Below are 22,060 nucleotides of genomic sequence, written 5' to 3'. Positions count from 1 at the left end.
AACTTTATTGAACCTGTTTTAAACTTTATTGAACCTGTTTCTAACTTTATTGAACCTGTTTTAAACTTGATTTAACTGGTTTCTAACCTTCTTTTGTACAGTGCAGTTTGTTTCTTTAACTCTCAGGATCAGCAGCAGCTTCTAAACCATAAAAGTCGATGAGATCTGCTCGTGTTTTGGAGATAACAGAAGTATGTTCCCCTCCTTCAGTTCTGACTCGTGAAGAACCTTCTGTTGGTTCTGAATCCCACCAGATCAGCTGGAGGCCATGGTTTGAGCGTCTCGGTGTTTCTCACCCCTTTGAAGCTGCTGCTGACGGCGTTGGCCACCGCCGGACTCCGACTCTCCACCAGCAGGTCGAACATCTGCGACAGAAGCTTCTGCTGAACCTTCTCGTCTCCGAGAGCCGAGAAGAACGACTTGGTGATCTGCAGAGACGACGGAGAGAAAAAGGTGAGAAGACGAACCCAGAAGTGGATCCATCGCCTTTGTTCTGATCAGAGAAACGTCCGTCCTGTTGCTTCAGAACCGCTGTGTATCTCCTCTATCTGGAGCTCGGGCTAGAATCACAGGATGCATGTCTCTGTGTTTTAACAACCCAACAGTCACATCAGGACTCCTGGTTTTAATCCAGAAGCTGAACTAGTTCTAACTCTCAGCCCTGTAGACCCGGTTCATGTCTGCTGGTCTGGGTTTTACGGGGAGTTTTAGACACGTTTCCAGTTGATCAGCGTTAGACCTGATTGTATCACAGGTTCCCACGTGTTATACTCGTACTTTATTCCAGTTTTTCTCTGGTTCTGACCCGTTTATTGCTGTTCCTGCCTCCGGCCCATTCAGGAGGTTCTGGTTGCTGCGAGTTTTGCTGTGGCGGAAACATATATTCATATATTTACGTCTGTGCTGTGGTTCCTGGTTTTGTTCCTGTAAGTCTTGGTTCTAAACGCTGCTCCACCCCCAGACTCACCCTCCATTACCCCGGTTCTGCTCCTGATGTAAACAGAATCTGATCTGGTTTCATTTAATCTAAAGGATCATTCTGTACATTCTGACCCTGATTTATCTCCGGTTCTGACCGGTGCCGTCCTGACCTGCTCCAGAGCGATGATCTGGCAGCTCGGTACGTCGGGGTGCTGCTGGTTTGGCGTCCTTAGAGCTCGGATGAACAGGTCCAGACAGTTCTGGTCCTGGGCCAGCAGGGGCGCCGACGCCTCGTCGAACTTCCCCAGAACGAGCTGCATCAGCCGGGCTTCGTCCCGCAGCAGGGTGGGGGTGTCGGGTCCGGTCTCCAGGAGCCGGTCCAGGATGGGCAGCAGAGCTGAGAGGACGGACTGAGAGGAACAGGTGGTCCGATTATTGATGACTGATTATTGATGAAGCACCTCTACACACTGCTGGACACAAAACATTTCAACTGATCAATCATTGCAATTAAACCCAGAATAAACATAAGGGACAGACTGATCCGGACCGGAGACCCACGTCAACGGTATGAACGGACTGAAGGACATGAAGGTGTTCAGCTTCTTCAACTGCTCAGTATTTTGTTCATCAAATGTGTCAACGTCAGAAGTTTCTTCAACATAAATCATTTTCTTCATCATGCTGACGGAACAAACATCCGTCTGAGCCTGATGTCAGAAACACGACACGTGATGTTTCATCATATTCATCACCAGGTTTCTCAGTTATTCATCTTTAAATGTCTCACTCCGTCAAACACAAACTTTTGTGTTTACAACGAAGGACGGACGAACTCTTCTGAAGAGGATGGAACCAGAGACCATCTGCTTCCTTCCCGCTGCTCATCTCTGTAAATGAAGAAGTCCATAACTCGGTGCAGGTTCAGGTGTGCTGCTGCTCTCACCTGTCCGCTGACGTTGCCCAGCGCTGCCAGCAGGGCGGCGCTGCTGTACGACGGGCAGCTCGTCGCCTGGACGCTGGTCAGCAGCTGATGCATCGACGCCTGAAGCTTCTTCGATTTCCTGGAAGAACTTTCGGCGTGAAGAACACCGAGGAGCTGCAGACGAGAACACGAGGAACGATGAAGACGGCTGAAGAAACGCGCCTGAAACCAGAACCTGTCCGGTCCAAACAATGTCTGGACCTTTCTGTGGAAGTCTAGTGTTTATAGCACCATTAAAACAGGAAGTGTTCAGCTCGTAAACTTCAAATACGTCAATATGTGTATAATTAAACGGTTTAATTGTTACCTGTTAATTATAAACCTCAGTTTATGACAACAAACTCATTTATTTAACTGGATTTTACCTCTTTTTCAGGCCTGGTTACTAGGAAAGTTTATCGCAGCTTTTACTGGAGTTAATCTCTGGTTTAACTCTAGTTTATTCCTGGTTTGACTGTAGTTTTTTGCTGCTATAAATATTATTTGATCCCTGGTTTAATCGTAGTTTATTCCTGGTTTAGCCACTGGTTAATCGGTCTAACTTTGGCTGTTGTGGGTTTAAACTTGTCATATCTTGTTTTAGGGTTTTTATAAGATGCTAATCCTGATATCGTCCCTTTAAACCTGCTTCTGTGTCTTTAAATCCAGGCTATAAACTGTTTTTAACTTTGGCTTCATGCCTGATATAAACCCAGTTTATATTTCTGGTCAAATCTAGAATTATCTGTGGTTTAACCCTGATTTTAACGGTTCATTGTCCTGGACTGTCGTCTTTCTCTACTTTAGATAAATGAAAGCTGCTGTCTGTAACTAAACTAATGGATTCACTTTGGACTCCTGTTAAAACAGAACTAACAGGGATCCAGGGTCTAAGGAGCCTCACCTGGATCAGGTACGCCGGGTCGGCGATGATCTCCTCTGACGTCTTCAGGAGCCTCTCTGTGATTGGCTGGAAGGGGGAGGAGGCTCCCGACAGGGCGGTCAGGGCGCTGAGGGCGGCTCTGCGGACCTCACGGACCGGAGACAAGAGGCAACACAACAGAGACGGAACCACTGAGAAAACAAAAACACACAAACATCAACAAGTTCATTAAAACCAAAGTTACTGTAAAGCATCAGGCTCGTCTCCAAACGTCTGATTAACACCGAAGCACCGACTGGGACAGTGGACTCACGTTCAACCGCTTTAATCATTTCAAAGGTTTTCTCTGCCGTCTAAACGGAGTCAGATGCTGCTTTAAAAAGTCTGATTGACGGCAGCACGTCTAGCCAAAGCATCGGCTTCTAACATCTGGATCACATTAAATTAGTCAGAACGGTGAAAACGTTGAACCGACGAGTCGTTGGTCGGAACCACAAAATCAGAACAAAACAACTGTGCTGTTTATTGTTTATTATGCATGTTTAGATGTATATTGTTGTTGTTTGTGTGTCTGCAGCCCTGACAGGAGTGACCGTCTCTCTCTCCGTCCTACCCGGTGAGTCGGCGGCGGCCAGCTGCTCCAGCGTGGCGTCCGGCTGGTTGCCCAGCAGAGCTCCGCCCACGTAAAGAGCTTGAGTCTGCAGGACCACGCCCACCTTCACGTCCAGCTGGTCGCCGTGGTTACTGCCGTATCCCCACAGGACGCTCAGGAACCTGAAGAGCGCCGCCGGCTCCCCGAGGTGCACCTGAAGAACACCAGCAGAGCGTCAGAGGTTCTCACCTCCAGCTCTGGAGCAAACATCTCATTCAGCACAACTGCTGGCGTCAGCGGCGGATACATGATGGATCATAAGGCTAACTACAACAGCGCTGGAACAGCTGAGCTACATGGAGGTAATTCCAGCAGACTTAGAGCAAATTAAAGCTGTTCATTGGTTGATTCATTGATTTCACTCAGTCTAAATAGTGGATCGGTTGTACACAACAGAACATCTGCATTCGGCCCACAGGGGGACACGGGCAACAGAGTTCTGTCTGATGGATTCAAGATGAGTCCAAAGTGACTCAAAACTCATCTACATCGATTCAAAACGTATCTAAAGTGACTTTAAATTATCCCAGAATGACCTGAAACCTTTTCAAATGTCTCAGAGTTGGACTAGAACACCTGAAACCTGATCCGGAGCTGCTGCAGCTGGTGGGAGCGACCCGGACGACGTCATCGGTCCATCAGTTTGATAAAGTCACATTCATCATTCAATCAGCTGTCAGTGGCTCAAAGTTCATCCAAAAGCTAAACGTAGTAACTCAGCTGACGGGTTCTGGTTCTGCCTCAGATGGGGACCAGACCCGTCCAGCAGGTGGCGCTCACCTGGACCAGCAGCTTCATCAGCCGTCTGAAGCTCCCCGCCGTCGGTCCGTCGGCGGCGCCGCCCATCAACACGCCGAACAGCCGGCAGACCAGGCCCAGGTAGCAGCAGGTGTTGGTGTCCAGCCTCTCCGGGTTCCACCACACCTCACCTGTACGGTCACATGACCCGGCAGGTGAGCAGCCAGCCACACGGCCAGGACGACCAATCGGACGCTCGCTTACCTTTGAAGGAGGCGTCGTGACACCTGAGGGCCGAGATGAAGTCTCCGATCAGGCAGACGAGGACGGAGCCGAACTCCCGGTCCGCCGGCTCACCTGGCTGCTGCTCGCACCTGCTCAGGTAACGAGTGAGCGCCTCGGAGAAGGACGACGGATCAGAGACGGAATGCTGACACTCCTGGAAACACACGAGGAAGAAATCACTCAGCGCAGACACAGAGGCTGAAAATAACGCCTGAGATTCAAAAACATGATTTACTGTTTGTTTGTTTGTTTATTTACACGTTAACACAAAAACAACAAACAGGCAAAACTGTAACTAAAGTCCAAACTCTGTTTATAAATGTGTTCTTTTAAAGTGCTCGACTGCAACATTACGATGAACTGGATTAACCGACTCACCTGCTCGGCGCCGCGGAGCTCCAGCAGGCGGCGCTCCAGCAGCAGGTAGACCCTCTGAGCCGTCAGCAGGTGCTGCGTCTCGCTCAGCTCGCCCAGACCCAGCAGCAGCGTCCGGGTCAGAACCAGGAAGGACGTCTCCTGTCTGAGGCCAGAACCCGGCCGCTGCTCCACCAGCAGAGCCAGCTTCTCCAGCTGGCCAATCAGAGACACACACACAGGTCAGCTGACCGTCGGCCAATCACACGCTCACAGCGACAAGCGCTTTAAAAACATGATTAATTATATGAAATGACAAAAAATAAAAATAAAAAAATCCTCTGAACTCACGACACAAAATATACAAATATACACGTCTAACTGTTGTACGTTTGGAATAAATATAAATAAGTAAATAAACTAAAAATTGATTCATAATGAAAAATAAATCAAATAAATATAAATTAAAAAAAATAAATGAAACATATAAATAAATAAAATTAAATAAATAAAAAATAAAAAATAAATAAAATAAAAAATAAAATTGATAACAAAAAATTAATTAATTAAAAATAAAGAAATGAAAAATAACTAAATATAAATAAATAATAAAAATAAATAATAAAAATCAATAAAAGCTGCTTTCTGTGGCTGAAAGGGTTTAAAACACTTTCTGCAGGACCTCTAATATGAACATAATTATCAGTTTGACGGGCGTCACACAGCTGATGTGTCGGATCAACCAGCTTCAGAACAAACTAAAGGAACCAAAGCTAAAACAGAACAACTCAGAAAAACCATCAGATTTTCTGTTTTCTGACCAGTCACCTGCCAGGTGCACGTCTGTCGGGAAAATTAACCAAACTCAGCCTGTAATCGAGATATTTAATAAAATTAAAGTTATTCTTCATGAATCGTTTGAAATTTTCCTAAAATTCTGTTTGTTTAAAACAAGATTCTCTAAAAAACCCACTTCTGGGCTCCAGGACCGAGTCCGGCCAACAGAGAACCGTCCTGAACGCCGTTAGCTCGAGGTTCTGATTCTACAGCTTCTGGATGATCACCGGAGTGACTCGGTGACTCGTCTGCTCTCACGTGTCTGTCCTGCTGGTGGGTCAGAGGTTTAAGACAGAAACAGGAACTCACTGCGTCCCGTCTGGAGAAGTGCTCCATGCTGGCCAGGTTCTTGGTCAACGTGGAGACCAGACGTTCGTTTATCAAACCCACAAAGTCCGGGTCAGAACTTCTCTTCATGGCTTCGTCCAGCTCTGAGAGGAAACGACGACACGGTCAGACAACAATAATGACAACACACTGAACGCTGCAAATAGAAACCACCACCAGGCAGAGAATCCTGGGTTCTGTTGGGTTGTAACTGATTCTCCAGAACTCCTGACGTGGTCGGCTTTAGAACTCGTGTTCTCTTTAGATTTGTGGGGTTTTAGTCGCTCTGGTAACTTCACACCATCAGCGGTTCTGCTCTCGTTCTGCCTTCAAACCTCTTCTCAGCTGAACTCATCAAAAGGTTCTTCTTCTGTCTAAACCGAGTCCGACGCTTCTTTGAAGTCCTGAAAACACGAAGCGGCTCTTCGACTGAGCTCAAAACAAAACTGAGCTTTACTTGTGGCTAGAAACCCGCCGGTCGCTACCTGGAGCCCAGCCGAGGGTGAGCGGGTGCTGGTGGAGGAAGGCGGACCGGGCCAAGCAGCGCTGGAGGTCCAGCCGGGGCGACGTCGCCACCAGGAGGGGCAGCAGCCTCCAGCCGGTCCCCTGCACCAGCTCGGCGTCGCTTTTTCCCAGCCGGGGGTCGGACAGCAAACGCACCGCCTCGGTCAGGACGGGAAGCCTGAAGGGACACATTAGAGACAGTGACGGGTCAGAGAGGGACCAGGATGACCAGATGGTCACAGTTCAAAGCCCGCAGACGGGCTGGATGCTGCTATCTGAACAGCAACACTTTATTACCACAACGCTGTGGCGCATTTTGTTTTTCTGTTGTAATAAAGTTTGCTGGAGACTTTTTAAAGATCATCTTTGAGCTTGTTCAGACACATTCTGTTTAAATCCTCCGTGTATGAAGCGTTTTATCGATCCGTCTTTCTAAATATGTTCAGGTAATCCTGTTACTGGTTGTTTTATCTGACATCATGCTATGTTTTCTATAAGATCCCAGGAGCCACATCTACAGTTTTAATCCTGAACAAACACAGATTTAGTTAAAAATGGAACCAGCTAAACGTTCAGCATCGACCAGTTCAGCTGAACGTGTTTACTGGCAGCTGAACACAAACAGAACATTTAGTGGTTCATTAAATAACAGTCGTCAGTTAAAGCGGTGGGTCTCCTCAAATACAGCAGATACCTAAAACATCTAAAAGAAAAATGTCCTGAAAACACTTTAAAGATTACAAAATGAGTCAAACTCGTCTGTGAGCTTCCTCAGAACGAGCCAGACGTCCTTCATGCTGTTCATGTGGATTCAGTCAAACATGAGCCCGTCGGGTCCTTCACTGACCAGCGCTCGGACGGATCCGCTCGGTGCAGCAGAGACAGCAGACACGACACCACGTCTTCGGGCTCCAGAACGTCCAGAACAGCCTGAAAACCAGAAACCAGCCGTGAGCGTCCCGAATGTCGGATCGAACCTCCGTGGACGCGCTGACGCCTCCGGACTCACCTCCAGGACTCTGAGCGCCGCGGACACGACCGCCGGGGCGTCGTCCTTCAGTCGCTCGACCACGGCGTCCTTCAGGAAACCTTGGTCCAGACTCTGGTGCTGCTCAGAACAAAGCAGAATCAGAGACTTTGAATGGTTCCTGAATGAAGCAGCTGTACACGAGCTGAAGGTTCATCTGGACTCTGAAACGTGCTGGAGGCGGCTGATGGTTCGGTGCAGGTCCGCTCTCAGGCTCCTGGTTTTAACTGTGAATTAGTTTCTTCATTAATCAGCTGTTTGGGTCTAAAATGTCAGAAAACAGTGAAATATGTGGATCGGCTCGTCTCAGAGGTCTGCTTAGTCCAAACATCTTCAGTTAACTGTCAGAGGAAAGAAACCAGAAAACATTCGCTGAAGACGCTGAAACCACAGAAACCAGTTTGTCCAGTTTTCTGTCATTCTGATGCTTTTACTGCATTTCACAATATTAGAAGATTTTTGTTGATTGTTTTTTAAGCAACTTTTTTCTTTTTTCTTTAGCAGATCTTTCATGGAGCTTTTTAATCTTTTTTTTTTTCTGGAAAATATTGTGACTTTTGAAAAAATAAAATAAATCTTTTTGGGGGATATTTTATTTAAACATTTTCTGCATTTTATAAATTCATTTTAGGACTTTCTATTAATTAATCCTGAGAAATGTAATACAAATGTTATAAGTATATTTCTTTGGACAGTATTTAAATATTTTGAAGTAATCTTATTATTAAGGGTTTTTCTTTTTAAAATTTTTATTTTTCTTATTACAACATTTTATTAATATTTTTTATACTTTGTAGATATTATTATCCACATTTTTTGGTGATTTTTTAAAAATAATATCTTACTGAAACTTCTGTGATTTTCAGGAGGGATTTTATATATACAGAATTTTTTTAAATTGCAATTTTTCAGATATAATTGTTTTGCAGACAATTTATTTGTAGTTTTTCAGCATTTTATTAATTATTTTTTGGACAATTTGTTAATATTTTCCAGTAGTTTAATCCATTTTAGGGGGATTTATTTTTATTTATTTAATTTGAAATATTTTTTTACATTTATTTATTTTTTTAAAGTTATTTTTTGGCCTTTCTGCTTTTATGACACAGGACAGTTGATGGAGAGCGACAGGACAGTGGGGAGGAGAATGGGGGGATTGGAACCCACAGCCCTGTACATGGGTCGCCAGCTGTAGCGGCGGCCCCAATTTATTTTTAATTTAAATGTTTTATTCCTGCATTCTAATGACATTTTATTCATATTTCTATCTTACAGTACAGAAGTGTTTCTGTTCTGATGATTCTAAAGCTTGTTGCTGTGATTTGAAAAGAAAACTAAATTGAAATCTCATCTGCTGCGTTTGCGTCACTTTTAAACCTTTGGCTCATTTCGGCCTTTAATTAAAACCTGAACTTGTGCTTCAGAATCCACAGATGTTCTGACACACGATGCAGTGTAGAAGCAGAAAAAACAAGGAGGCCCAGGATCGCGCTTTGAGGTGCACCGTCAGGAAGACGTGAACCCGCCTCCTGAAGCCTGCTCTGTGTCTGCCGTACCTGTCCAGAGGTGACGATGTCCATCAGATGCTCCACAGCAGAGACCCGGACTGAAGGCTGCGGGTGTTTCAGGCTGAGCAGCAGCGACGTGTCCGAGTCGCCCAAAATCTGAAAACACAGTCAGGTAGCTGCCGAATTAATTTATTAAATCTGCAACAATCTTCTTACAAACAGGTTCACAGAAAACAGAAATGTGAAGACCAACAGACTCTAAACGAGTCTGCTTGTCCATTTATATTCTAACTCTACTGATAAGATGTACAACAGCTCACCTGGAACTTTCCGCTGCTCATCGACAGAGACAGGAACTGATGGAACAGGTGTTTCTGCTGCGTGTCGCTCACGTCGGTCACGTGACCTGCGAGGACGCTGTCCAGAGCGCCGCTGTACCTGACGGAGGACAAACAGCTGAGGACGCTCTGATGCCTATAAACTTACATTAAAGCTTTAATGTTTACATGCTGTCTGACCGACGGAGCTCCTCCACACCACCAGGGGGCAGCACCCTCCTCCAGACATGCTCAGTAGAGACCAGGACTCGCAGACACAGTGTTCACATCAACCATACTAGAGTTTAACTGTCAAAAACGACAGATTCAGACGTACTTGGACTCGAACAGTCGAACTAGAGGCAGCAGGCGTTGGTCGAGTGCCGACATGTCTTCAGCAGAGAGTTCGGTCTGACTCAGATACTCGTCCAGCAGCAACCTGCAGGAGGAACACGGCAACACTCAGGACGGCAACAGCAACACGAACCCATAAAACCGAGCAGGACTCGGACTGGCCGTCTAAAGACTTGAATTGTTACTGAAACTGGTCCTCTTAAGCCTTGAGAGGTGTTTCTGACTGGTTATCTAAAGACCTGACTCGGACTAGCCCTCTAAAGACCTAATACTTGATTTCTACTAGTCCTCTAAAGACTTGAGACGTGACTTGGTTTAGACATCTACAGATTTGAGAATTGGCTTGGACTAGTCCTAAACACTCAATTTGAACTCGTCCTCTAAAATTTGAGGCACGACTCAGAACAGTCCTGAAAAGACTTGGCACTTAACTCGGACTTTCCCTCCAAAGACTTGAGTTGAAACAGCTCTCTAAAAACTTAATACTTGACTTGAACTAGTCCTCTAACATCCTGACTCAGACTAGTCTTATCAGATGTGACTCGGTGCTCAGTCTCAGCAGGTATGGAGGTTGTGGTTTACCGAGCCACGGTCCGGTCCAGGTCCTTGGTCAGGGGGACGGACTCCAGGACGGACTCCAGCACTCTGAGCTCGTCCGTCTCGGTCTCACCTGTAACGGAGGACAACAGGTAAACTCTGACCTCACCTGTGAAGCTGAAAATGTTTTATATGCAGATGTTGCGGGTCTCACCTGAGCTGCCGGCGAACAGGCCGTGGACCAGGTGAGGCAGCAGGTAACGCAGCAGAGGACTGACATCATGAACCGCCGCCATGACCTGCAGCGTCGGAACCAGCGCCGGCATCGAGCACAGACGGCCGACGGCTCTGAACGCACACGAAGAAACAATCAGGTGAGGTGACGGCACACCTGCACCGAGCATGTTCAAAACCTCCCCACCAGGACTCGGGTCCTACCTGGGTCCGGCGGCGCCCTCCTTCTGGTTCTGCAGCAGCACGGTGAGGCAGCCCAGACCCTCTTTGGCCAGAACCGGCTCTTTGACTAGAGACTTGCTGATGTGAACAGCGAGACTGTTGACAAGACTCGACTCCATCACCACCTTCACCGCCAGCTGGCACACGATCATGTAGGTGGCGGCTTTGTAGTCCGTCAGGGGCGACTTGAGACCCTGGAGGGACCACGAGACCACGTCACCACAGGGGGCAACATGTTCAGTACAGATACAGAACCCGAGTCTCTAAGTGCTTGAACTGACAACACAATATTACTGGACTAGGTCGAGTCCCCGGTCAAGACTGACCAGTCCTAGGTCAACATCAACAAGTGCAGTCCAACCGGTTCCTTGTCAAGACGCTCCAGGACATCCAGTCCCGGTTTCACACCAACTAGTCAAGACCGTTGTTTGTCACTCTTTAAAATGCAAACATCATTTCTATGCTTCAAGAGAATCGTGATCCACATCGAGTCCGTTACCTTCTGGACGTAGGGCAGCAGTTTGGAGATGATGGTGTCGGACACTTTGTCCACAGCGTCCAGAGCAGGAACGATGGTGGAGGCGTAGAAGGAGAAGATCACTCTGAGCTGGGAGCAACTCCCCGAGTGTCCGGAGTACGCCTGAAGAGAAGAAGAAGAGTTCAGCACGTTCACCCTGAGGACCACCTGTCCTTCATCTGTACATGGTCCCACTCAGCTCACCTGGATGGACCTGGTCACCATGGTGCAGATGAAGTCCATGAAGCTCAGGTCGCTGTAGCAGTGGTTGATCAGGGCTCCTCTGGACAGCGGCACGCCGGGTTTCTAAGGCAACAGCATCACAGGACACACATTAGTACTGTTGGTATGATTGTTACGCCACAAAACAGCCAAACATCAGGTTCAGGTTCAGGTTCGGCACTCGAAGGCACCAGATGTGAGGTCTGGTTGTCGGCTGACCTGCAGGCAGTGCAGCCAGTTCCAGCGGTTGGTGGCGTCTTTGATTTTGAGGAGCTGCAGGACTCTGACGAACACGTTGGTGTCGTGATACGGCAGTGCGCAGGACAGCAGCATGTCGGCGTTATACAGCTGGATGTGGAAGCTGCAAAACAAAACACCTGACGTCAACATCTGGACTTTACCGTCGCCTGCAGAGCGAAGCAGGAAACACGAGCAGCCATGTTGCTTTAAACAGCAAAGACTAGAGTCGGCTACTGGAACATATCAGCAGTGAATCCTTCTGTTAAAACCAGCATCACTTCTGAGTGCACCGATCATTCCAACCAAGGAACCCGAAATCTGACGTCTCCTCAAGTTCAACAAGTCCCAAGTCAAGACCAACAAAAAGCCAGCGTGAAATCAAATCCCAAGTCAAGTCCTAAGTTGAACCCACAGTCAAGTCAAAAGTCAAGACTAACGAGTCACAGAAACCAGCATGTCCCACACTGCAAAATGAATTGTCAAGTCCAACCACCTCCAAGTCATGACCAACAAGTCAAGAGACAGAAGTCCAGAGTCAAATCAAAGTAATGAATATAGTTTTTCCTGAAGTGCCACTGAAGCAGCAGGTTACTGATGTGGTTTACTGATCCGTACTTCATCACTTAGAGCTGACCTGAAATGTGGACTCTTTACTAACAAAGTGAACAACACTTGTGCATGAGAGCAGCATTTCAGAGAAGCAAGAAAACCTTGAATCTGGCGTTTTTTCAGTGGAGTCTGGCATGTAAATTAGCTCCAGCCCAGGAAGTCGTCCTGTTTCTGCTCTGGTTCGTTAGGGTTAATTAATAAATGTGTCTAATAACTGAGCTGCGGTGGTCCGAGCTCCGCCCGCAGCACAGACTCCATGCGACGGCGTGCAGCGTACCGGTGAACCAGCCACTCGATGCACTTGTGCGCCGGTTTGAGGAGGAAGTACGGGCAGAGGCGGGTGAGGAAGAGCGAGATGCCGGCGTCCAGCTTCTCGTTGACCTCCTTGGACTGGACGCTGCGCTCCAGAGTCAGCGACGCCCGGCTGAACAGAGTGTCCTGGAACTCCAGGAAGGCCGGTTCGATTCCCAGCAGCTCCTCCAGCCCTGTGCAGCCTGAAGGGAGGACAGGCGGTTAGAGGGGAAGCTGTAAACCTGGAGCAGGACGAGGAGGACGGACTCACCGAGGGCGTAGAAGGTGCTCCTGTCCATTGTTGCAGCATCTTTGGGGTCGAAGAGCAGCGAGGCGACGTCCCGACGGGCCAGCAGGTTGGAGTCGCTCTGAGGCAGCGCGAGCCTCTTCAGCTGGTGGGCCAGCGACGTCATGATGAAGGGAAATCTGACAGAGAAAAACAGTTAATGCCTCCTCTAAGGAAAACCTTAAATCTGCAGTTTTCTCAATGAGCTTTGGCACATAAATGTGCTCCCCATGTTGGCTATGATTTATAATTCTGCACGTCAGCTTAAGGCCTGGGGATAACCGAATGTTTGTTTAAAGTATTTACCTTATTGCTGGAAAATAACACAGCTGAATTCAAAAGTGCATCAACTGAATTTTAGAACAATGTTAACATGACTTCTACATAGAGTGTAACGTTTCCTATCAGCAAGGAAACCTTAAATTTGCGGTTTTCTAATAGGAGTTTGGAATGTAAACTAGTTCCAGTCTAGCAAATTAGTTTAAGACCAAGAAGCGGCAAAATCTGTCTGAATTATTTCTTCAAAATTAAGAAAAACTATATTAAAATAACTTAATCATGTTAAATATAACTGATAAATATAAAATGTCGATCATTTCAAATGAACAAACCCGGGAAACTGACATCTCTGTAGCGCATACCAGATGCTTTACAAATGGAAACCTTAAATCTGCAGTTTTTTGATGGGAGTCTGGAATGTCAACTGGTTTCCGGCAAGAAAAAAAGTCCTCCTGAAAACTTAGCAGGACTGAAGTAGCGGGTTACTACTAGAATTTATTGATTCACGCTTTAATTAAAGTCTCTAAACTGACAACAAACATTAAAGATGTCTAGTAACTGAATAGCCACCGTTAGAAGTGATGAAAACTGTCCAAATACTTACATCGAAAAGAAGTTTAAATATATATGTAACCAACTTGTAAATTAAATATAATACTGCCGAATTGAACAGCGGATTATTATAATTCAAAGAAAGCGTTAATACTTGTTTTGTATCGTAGGATCATTTAGGATCACCGAAGGAAACCTTAAATCTGCAGTTTTCTCAATAAAATTCTGTATGAAAATTAGCTTCACACTAGAAACTTAGCCTGCTTCTTGTCCAGCATCTTCTGAAAGTAAACCGGAGCACTGACCACATCCAGAGAGCCTTAAATCACTCTGCACTTACTGACACAACTAGTTACTGTTAAGTTAAGCAGCTCAACCAGATAGTTAGCGCTGACTACTGGAACACGAGTCTTAGCTAACTTTACAAAAACACGATTCTGCGGTGAAACAAAATTAATTTATTTCGCTTCTAAAGATCCACAAACATTCTCAAACACAACAGAACAAGAATCAGAGTAAGAATTAAAACGTGAACAGCACGAACCTGCGGCGTGTTTCTATGAAGGCTTCAGTTCAACACATGGACACACGTTGTTGGGAGCGGAGCGCTTCTACATCCGGGTCACTGCTGGTCCGCTGATGTTTCACCCCTCACACTTCCGGCTTCGTCTTTTACCGACGGACACCATTAATTTAGAAATAAATCAGAGAAAATCACAAAAATCTAACCCTAAACGTTGTTTTCTTTGAGCGACAGTTTAAACCACAAATTGTCGTTACTTTATAACGATTTATTACCGATTTACGGTTGAAAAAAGTTCAAACCATTCACACACCGGAACCATCATATAATTAAAAATGATAACACCTTGGTGGTAACTGACCCTCGACCTTGATTTTTTCATTAACTAGAAGAAGCTAAACACCTCTCATATAAAATATTAAATAACGTACAGACACTCATCAAAGCAGAGTTTGGCTGTTTGTGTTTACATTATACAACACTTCCAGTTAATAAAAACTTAAATGACAAAAGAAAAGAGATCCACCTCAATCTGATAACCAACAACAAAATATATGTATGAACACATAAATGTGTCTGGACTAATGATGTAGTTATACAACATAACATGTTTTCAGTAAACGTGTCAGTTTTTCTCTTTATATTTCATTATTTTATGTGGAATGAACTATTTTCAGACAAGAGTTAGTGCCTAAAAAATTACGTTTTTATGCAATAAGGACATTTTCTTCATTATTGTAGATCCTTTTACTTGGAGACCTTTAAGAGAAGTGTTTGGTACTTTTACACAGAAAGTGTTTCTGAGGGTTGCTGCAGCTCTCGGAGGGAGGGAATCATCTCGGAGAAATCTCGGCTCTTTGGCGGTGTTCGTCCTCCCGCCGCTGGGGGGCGTCCCACTCCGCCACCGCCGCCACTATAAAGCTGCGGTCAATTAGCAGCAGCCGGTGTCCGGCAACTGTCCGTTAGTTTAGTTCTTTAGTTTGTCAGTGGACATTTTCAACACGTTTCTGTCTGAAAATTACGTTTCCGAGTAGTTTTAATCTTTGCGGCGCTAAGCGGCGTTTATAAACCGGAACACGGACTAAACTGCCCCCCGCCGGCTGGAACCAACTCCCGGACCCAGCCAGCAGCCTGTAGCCGGCGGGCCCTCCTCTCCCCTCGGCTGTGCAGCAGACTGCGGCCCGGTGGGAGCTCCTCTCACGGTAGGCGCTTTGTTTCTCCGTGTTTGTGTTTTTAACGCGGTTGAGAGCTAAGCTAACGTTAGCAGTTCGTTTTTCGCGGGGCCCCGCCCATCGCGGTATTTTATTGGTCCTCTGGAACGTCAGTCGTCAACGCTCCCCGCTGATTGGCTGATCGCTGACAGGCGGTAGTTAAAGGGCCGCAGACACGTGAGAAGGAGGAGCAGTGAAGCGGATCAGAAGTTGGGATGTTTGTTTGTTGTTCTGGAGAGTTTTGGACATAATGATTTAAATATGTTTTTACACGTTTTTAACTTTTATTCGAGTTGTCCTGCACTTCATTATTCATGTTCGGGGCCTGATGTTTTAGTAGTTTCAGAACTGTGTCATCATTTTACCATTCGGGGCAGTTTTCAGTAGTTTTTGTTTTGGGGTATTTATCAGAGTTTCTGATATTTGCTTCGTCTTTTCCTGTATTTTGCAAAACAAATTGTTAGATATAATTAGATTTTTATCCATTATTACTTTCTGATTTGTTTGTTTTCTTTTCTTTTTGAGGTGTTTTCCATGTTTCTGGTATTTCATGAATATTTTTCACGTTTTATTTTTTAGACATTTTTCCTTGAGCGGAAGCTGCCACTAGATCACCTGCAGATTAATTTCCTGTTGACTATAGAACGCTGCAAACGGGTTTTATGATGGTGTCAGTGTTTCTGAATTGTTTGGACTTTTCTGGTGCTCTATTAACTCTTTCAGGGAATTCTATGAACAGTTTTAAGGAACATATCAAGCCTTTTATTATTACACTAATTTGCACAATTTAATATTTAATAGTTTTATTAGACATTTCAATATGATTAATTTTGCTCTTTTATGTTCCTGCTTTTTGTTTTTTCTTTTATTTCCTATCATTCTATTGATACTGAGATAGGATTTATAATGTTGGTGTTATTTTGATCCTTTTTGTTCTGATATTATTCATATTTCAGACATTTTTTTCAGTTGTTTCAGAGCTCTTTGACACGTTTGTTGATACTACAGCTGTCAGTTGATTATCATGATAGCTCCAGACTAGTTCCTGTAATTCTAGATGATGGAATAATGAAAGTACAACCAGAACCTCAGGGACCTCTCGGCTAATTTCTTTCTTTCTAATTGATTTGGTTCCCAGAGCAGCGACGATCAGTAAATTATCGATGGATGATTTCGTCTGCAGCTGTTTTTACTGAACATCACTAAAGATCTGAAGGCTTCACCTCTAAACCAGCCGGTGTTGTCAGAGTAAAGTCGGACCCGCTGATGAGGGGAGAAGGCTCTCTGCTTCCTCCATGTTGTCCCTGAGGAGACGGATGATGGGGATATTGATCGTATTGATCTCGTGACTCGGCGTCTGTTCTGCGTCCTCAGCAGGTGTGTGTTCAGACAGCGCCCTCCTGAGGCGAGCAGCAGCTCTGCAGACATCCCATAATAGGCCGAAGGGCTGCTGGGTAATCGGAGGCTTAGAGAAGCAGCAGCTGGAGGTAAGTTCCTGTTTACCTGCAGCCCTCTCACCTGTCCGACGCCGTTTCACACGTTCAGCTGCTCGAGGTTGTTGCTGCAGATCAGCACAGACGACGGTGAGCAGCTCAGATCAGCCACGGAACATAGAAATCCATTTATATTTTCAGTTTTTGAAGTTCTCATCTGGTCCTCTGTTCACTGATGAAGCATTTAGAGCCAGAATGAACGTCCTGGAGTCGCTATAGCAAGAGTGACACCTTGTTTATCCATCCATCCATCATCTCTACACCTTCATCCTCACTAGGGTCATGGGGGGCGGAGCCTATCCCAGCTGACTCAGGGTGAAGGCAGGTTCACCTGGACAGGTAACCAGTCTATCACAGGGCTACACTTAGAGACAGACAACCAAGCACACTCACATTCACACCTACGGACAATTTACAATCACCAATTAACCTCAGCATGTTTCTGGACTGTGGGAGGAAGCCGGAGAACCCGGAGAGAACCCACGCTGCACGGGGAGAACATGGAGACTCCACGCAGGAAGATCCCGGGTGTCCTCACCGGGACGCCAGCCGGCGACCTTCTAGCTGTGAGGCCACGGTGCTAACCACAGAGACACCTTATTTATAAGAAATGTGAACGTTCTTGTTGTCTCTGACCTTCTGGTAAACAGACGGTCCATCATCAGTGAGTAGATGAAGCCTCGTTTAGCTGCTGCTTTGTGAATGTTCCTTCTCGGTCTTCTCATAGATGAGTCAGGTGTTGACAGACTAAATGTGCAGAAGTTCTAACTTGATAGAAACACCTTCAGGTTCCACCTTCATGGACCACGTTTGGCAGGTTGTTTTTAGTGAATTGCAGACGTTTTCTGAATAATGAGTCGGTTTCATCTAAATTATCAGAAACGAGACTTTATTGTGATTCAGCGTTTTGAAGCTAAACAGGAAGCTGCTGTGACTGGATGTTCTCATCCACAGCACGTCGATGTTCGGTTGCAGTCGCAGCGCCACCTGCTGGACACCAGAGTTCAGCCGGATGTCTGCAGACGACGTGACTGGCGGCTGCTCTTCCATCCGTTAGCTGAAGCGTGAACGTGGGAGTTGCTTCCTGAACCTAAAGCCTCCACTTTGCTTTTGTCCCAGTAACGGTGGTGTGGAGCTCTTCCACTGGTGGACTGGTTTTATTATCAGGCCTGCTCCACGGTTGTTCAGACGTTGACCCTAAATGCAAAAAACTGTTTTATTTTCTAACCAAACGGCTCTGATTGGCTCCATGATCGACTCTCTCGGAGCTCCTGATGGTGCCGATCACAGGAAAACAAATCGGCTTCTCAGGGTGAAAAATAAAGATTTATTTGAACACTTCAGATGTTCACCGTCATGTGCCTGGTTTGTATGATTCTATCAGAGCAGGCTGGAGAGCAGATGGACATGTCAGCGAGAACATGAACTATCAGGACTCCGTTATCTGATCAGAAGCTGTCCACAGTGACGTGAACCCAGGAACGGCTGAGCTGGAATCGTCTAAAATATGGTTCTGTCAGAGCCCAAACCATCTGAAAGTAGTTTGAGACTGAAGCTCTGAATCCTGAAACGTCCACTGGAGGGCAGAGTTCAGAGCCAACAGGAAGTGAGACGGCAGGTGGAAGGTGGGAGGGTTCAGGTGACGTCTGCAGGAGTAAAATCTAAATGATCTGATTTTATGGTTAAAGAGTGACATCGCTCACTGTTGTTGATTCAACCTGAGATCATGTGACTCAGTGTGTGTTTGTACTGTGTGTGTGTGTGTGTGTGTGTGTATAGTGTGTGTTTGTGCTGTGTTTGTGGGCGGAGTCTGAGCAGCTCACTGACCTGCAGCTCTAACAGGAAGTCGTCTAATCAGGTTTAAGGTGAACCTGAACTGCTGCCACTCGGCTCGCTGTGTGTTCAGCAGTGTGTTGCTGTGCGATGTGTGTGTTGTTGTGCGATGTGTGTGTTGCTGTGTGTCCGTGGAGGCTGTGATGCGTGAAGACGAGGACCTGCTGAGTCTGGGCTGGACTGATCTGTGTGTATCCGGCTGGCCGTTCTTCTTCTGTGGTGTCTGTATGTAGGTCAGAGTGTGATCAGGCTGCCGGCTTTACCGTCCTCAGAGCGACGCTGCTGCTGCTGCTGGCTGTGGGTCAGACCGATCAATACACTGATCAATACGGCGATCAATACGGCGATCAATACACTGATCAATACACTGATCAATACACCGAACAATGCATTGATCAATACACCGATCAATCCAGCAGCATGGAGACTTCTCTGGTCTTTGTTTCCTTCTGTGATCAGTTTATTTGAACTCTGCTGTTTTATGATGTTAGTTTGTAGATTTTTTTCAGATTCATTCAAAGCAGGAGGTTTTATTAAATGTTCAGGTTTTTAAAAAGTGTTTTCAGATTCTTTCTGACTAGATTTGGGAGCGTTTGTTTCTCAGAGGTTAACTGAACATCGTCACAGATTTCTGTCATCGTGTTGATTTTTTTCACTCATATAATTTTTCAGTTTTTGTTCTTCCTACATTTTATTAATCCTTTTTTAAATGTTTTAGTTCTATTTGTGATGTTTTCAGTGTTTCATTCAGTTTTCTATGTTTTTAGTAATTGTGTTTTCCTCCTCCTCAGCTCCAGTTTCTCCTCGTCGGACTCGGACTTGGACTTGGACTCGGAGCAGCAGGTCTCGTCCCTCCAGACGGACGTCATGTCCAGACGCAGCCTGCGGCTGGACGACGGCGTCCTCCACCGCAGCCTGCCGCTCAGCAGCGCCTCCTACAGCGCAGGAGGAGGCAGCCGGAGGAGCAGCAGGTCGGTGTGGACCTTCTCCACCTTCTCCACCTCCTCCTCCGTCTTTGCTCCTTCTCACCTCCTCTGTCCTCCTGCAGGTCTCTGAAGCTTCGTCCTCCTCACCCTCCGTCCGTCTCCTGCTCCGAGTCGCTGCTGCAGCAGTCGATCCACAGCGACGCCTCGCTGCTGTCCTCGCTGCTGGACCAGTCCTCCGTCCAGGACGCCACCACGCTCGACTCCTTCTGGGGTACGGTGCTCCTCTTTGGCCTCAGTTTGTCCTGCAGAACCTTCAGTCAGGTCTTAACGCTGATCTTCCTCCTCAGGTCTGGACCACGACGTGGATCCCAAAGGTGAGTCTCACCAGAAGACCTCATTTCTTCTGATCCTTCTGTTAAACAGCTGCTGACTGTCACCAACCGAAACACGTCCAGCTGGACTGAAGGCATCTCAGCAGATGTTCTGAATGTTCCTCAGAGCTCAGAGGGGTTCCACCTGAATCACAGATGAGCTCACTGCTGTTTTCCACTAAACGAGATCAGAGCAGCTGCAAACCTTCAGGTCGTTTCTGAGAATTAGAAAACGTCAGCTGCTCATGTCGGCGTCTGACTGGTGATTCTGCAGCTTTTCTCTTAATATTGTGAATTTATGGCACTTTTGAGGGATTTTGTTCCCTTTTGTGGTGATTTTAGATCTTTTGTCATCAGGTTGTGTTGTTTTTGTGGTGGTTTGATAACTTTATGGTTTTTGTTTTTTTCCTGGTGACTTTGTGCACTTCTGTCAGGATGTTGTGGACTTTTGTAGTGATTTTGCACCTTTAGTGTTTTTTTGTGTATTTTTTTGTTGTGCTTTTTTTATTTTTTTTTGCTGTAACTTTCCATATGTTTGTGGTGGTTTTGTGTCTCGCTGTTCTTTGTGTAATGATCACAGACTCGTATTAATCCTGGATCAAATCCTCTGAGGATCCAGCAGAAGAGCTGCTGAGGAATAGAACCCAGACCGTCAGCTGCTGCTCTTAGACCATCTAGCTTCCTGGTTCTTTGCAGCCGTTCCTCCCTGATTGTGTCTCTCTGACCAGTTTGTCTGTTTGGGCTGACTTAGTTTCCCCTTTGTCCTGGTTTGTGTCTCTGAGGTCTGATCTGTTGCTCCGTCTCAGTAAAACTCAGCTGTGACGTCCGTCCCTTGGCCTCATGGACGGCTGGTTTGCGTTGCAGAAAGCACCATGATCGCGGAGCAGAGCAGCTTCGAGGCCGACGTCACGCTGACCGGATCCACACCGCCGGTCCAGACGCTCAGCAGAGTTTACTGTAAAGACTGTGAGCTGCACTCGGACCAGAGGGAGGCTGGGAACACCTACAGCTCCTCCAGGTTCACCTCCTGCGCCTCCTCCTGCTCCTCGGCGTTCACGCCAGCAGGAAACCCGTCGGAGCCCAGAGACACCGACACCTCCACCATCTACTGCCGAGATCGGAGCCGCAGAGGCAGAACAGGTGAGTTCTGAACGGTTCCATCCGTCAGAAAGCACCTGATGAACACGGACCGGGTCAGACTGAGGTTTCATGTTTGTGATGTTGCTCACAGCTGCTGTAGCTTCTGATAAAACATCTCTGACCGAACTCTATTGATCAGTCCTTAATCAATCAACCGGTTCCTCCAGAACCTCCTCAGAACATCTGGTTCTGTTTCTGCAGCACCTTTATCTACTGACCAGAGTTCTACCTTCAGACTGTGAATGTTCCAGAGGTCCAGGTCCTTCAAGTCCACAGAGGAGGGTCCAGATTGATCACTTTAATGGACTTTTTCCATCATTTCTGAGCCTCAGAACTTCATCAGTACAGCAGATAGACACATGACATTTAGGAGGAAGAACACATCTGGGTTCTGCTAGAACCTGACACCAGGTCAGTTCTTCAAGGACCTGGAACTCTGGAATATTCACAGTCTGAAGGTAGAACTCTGGTCAGTAGATAAAGGCACTGAGGACCAGAACCAGAACCAGATGTTCTGAGGAGGTTCTGGAGGAACTTTATTTAGTTGACTCCTGTGTGGATTCCTTCCATCACAGGGATCCTGGTTGTTCAATCTGGATCTGCAGTTTTTTGTTTCTGCAGGGACGTTAAAAGGCTCCATGAGCTTCTGGAAGCTTCTTCTGTGCTTTGTCAGATCTTCTGTTTCTCTGGACTGGATCTCCAGAAGCTGCTGCTGGTTGTTGGTCTGTAACCTTCTTGTTCCTCAGCAGGTTTTCTGGCGTCCATGTGGGACTCATCAGCAGCAGCTGTGGCATCGCTGTCAGCTCTGGTTTACCTCCAGCTGCTGCAGAAGCCTCATGATGTGGCAGGTAGAGGACGTGTGGGTCAGACTGGAGGTGGAGGGTCACCTGGGCAGGTAGAGGA

General features: G+C 46.5%; 3 protein-coding genes across 3 annotated transcripts in view; 1 reads left to right on the top strand and 2 right to left on the bottom strand.

The window, feature by feature from the left end:
* heatr1 (HEAT repeat containing 1) overlaps window positions 1–6,206 on the bottom strand; it is a 24,810-nt gene extending 18,604 nt beyond the window's left edge. The window contains exons 1-9 of the mRNA XM_008299124.1: window positions 5,944–6,206; window positions 4,725–5,013; window positions 4,516–4,641; window positions 4,201–4,445; window positions 3,382–3,574; window positions 2,790–2,959; window positions 1,868–2,020; window positions 1,092–1,331; window positions 297–428 (exon numbers count right to left, since the gene is read on the bottom strand). Coding sequence (XP_008297346.1) covers window positions 297–428; window positions 1,092–1,331; window positions 1,868–2,020; window positions 2,790–2,959; window positions 3,382–3,574; window positions 4,201–4,445; window positions 4,516–4,641; window positions 4,725–5,013; window positions 5,944–6,051 — 1,656 coding nt within the window. The 5' untranslated portion in view covers window positions 6,052–6,206. The remainder of the gene's footprint in view (window positions 1–296; window positions 429–1,091; window positions 1,332–1,867; window positions 2,021–2,789; window positions 2,960–3,381; window positions 3,575–4,200; window positions 4,446–4,515; window positions 4,642–4,724; window positions 5,014–5,943) is intronic.
* Window positions 6,207–6,209: 3 nt separating this feature from the next.
* On the bottom strand, window positions 6,210–14,279 carry LOC103370165 (HEAT repeat-containing protein 1-like). The gene is made up of 15 exons (XM_008299116.1): window positions 14,205–14,279; window positions 12,815–12,969; window positions 12,530–12,746; window positions 11,623–11,764; window positions 11,386–11,487; window positions 11,164–11,304; window positions 10,647–10,858; window positions 10,423–10,556; window positions 10,254–10,341; window positions 9,655–9,756; window positions 9,321–9,438; window positions 9,049–9,156; window positions 7,475–7,573; window positions 7,313–7,395; window positions 6,210–6,643 (listed from the first exon to the last, which is right to left on the bottom strand). Exons 2-15 carry the CDS (start codon window positions 12,954–12,956, stop codon window positions 6,415–6,417), a joined length of 1,917 nt encoding a protein of 638 aa, XP_008297338.1. The 5' UTR covers window positions 12,957–12,969; window positions 14,205–14,279; the 3' UTR covers window positions 6,210–6,414.
* A 5,308-nt stretch (window positions 14,280–19,587) lies between these two features.
* The window catches only part of LOC103370172 (SUN domain-containing protein 1-like), an 18,641-nt gene continuing 16,168 nt past the window's right edge, over window positions 19,588–22,060 (top strand). The window contains 5 exon segments of the mRNA XM_008299123.1: window positions 19,588–19,691; window positions 19,769–19,917; window positions 19,994–20,020; window positions 20,882–21,157; window positions 21,907–22,005. Of these exon segments, the coding sequence (XP_008297345.1) occupies window positions 19,588–19,691; window positions 19,769–19,917; window positions 19,994–20,020; window positions 20,882–21,157; window positions 21,907–22,005 (655 nt within the window).

Source organism: Stegastes partitus, unplaced genomic scaffold (assembly GCF_000690725.1).
Source record: "Stegastes partitus isolate 25-593 unplaced genomic scaffold, Stegastes_partitus-1.0.2 Scaffold1381, whole genome shotgun sequence".
In the NCBI taxonomy this organism is placed as follows: Eukaryota; Metazoa; Chordata; class Actinopteri; family Pomacentridae; genus Stegastes; species Stegastes partitus.
Note: the sequence above shows the minus strand (reverse complement) of the source record. Positions and strands in the feature narration are given on the sequence as shown.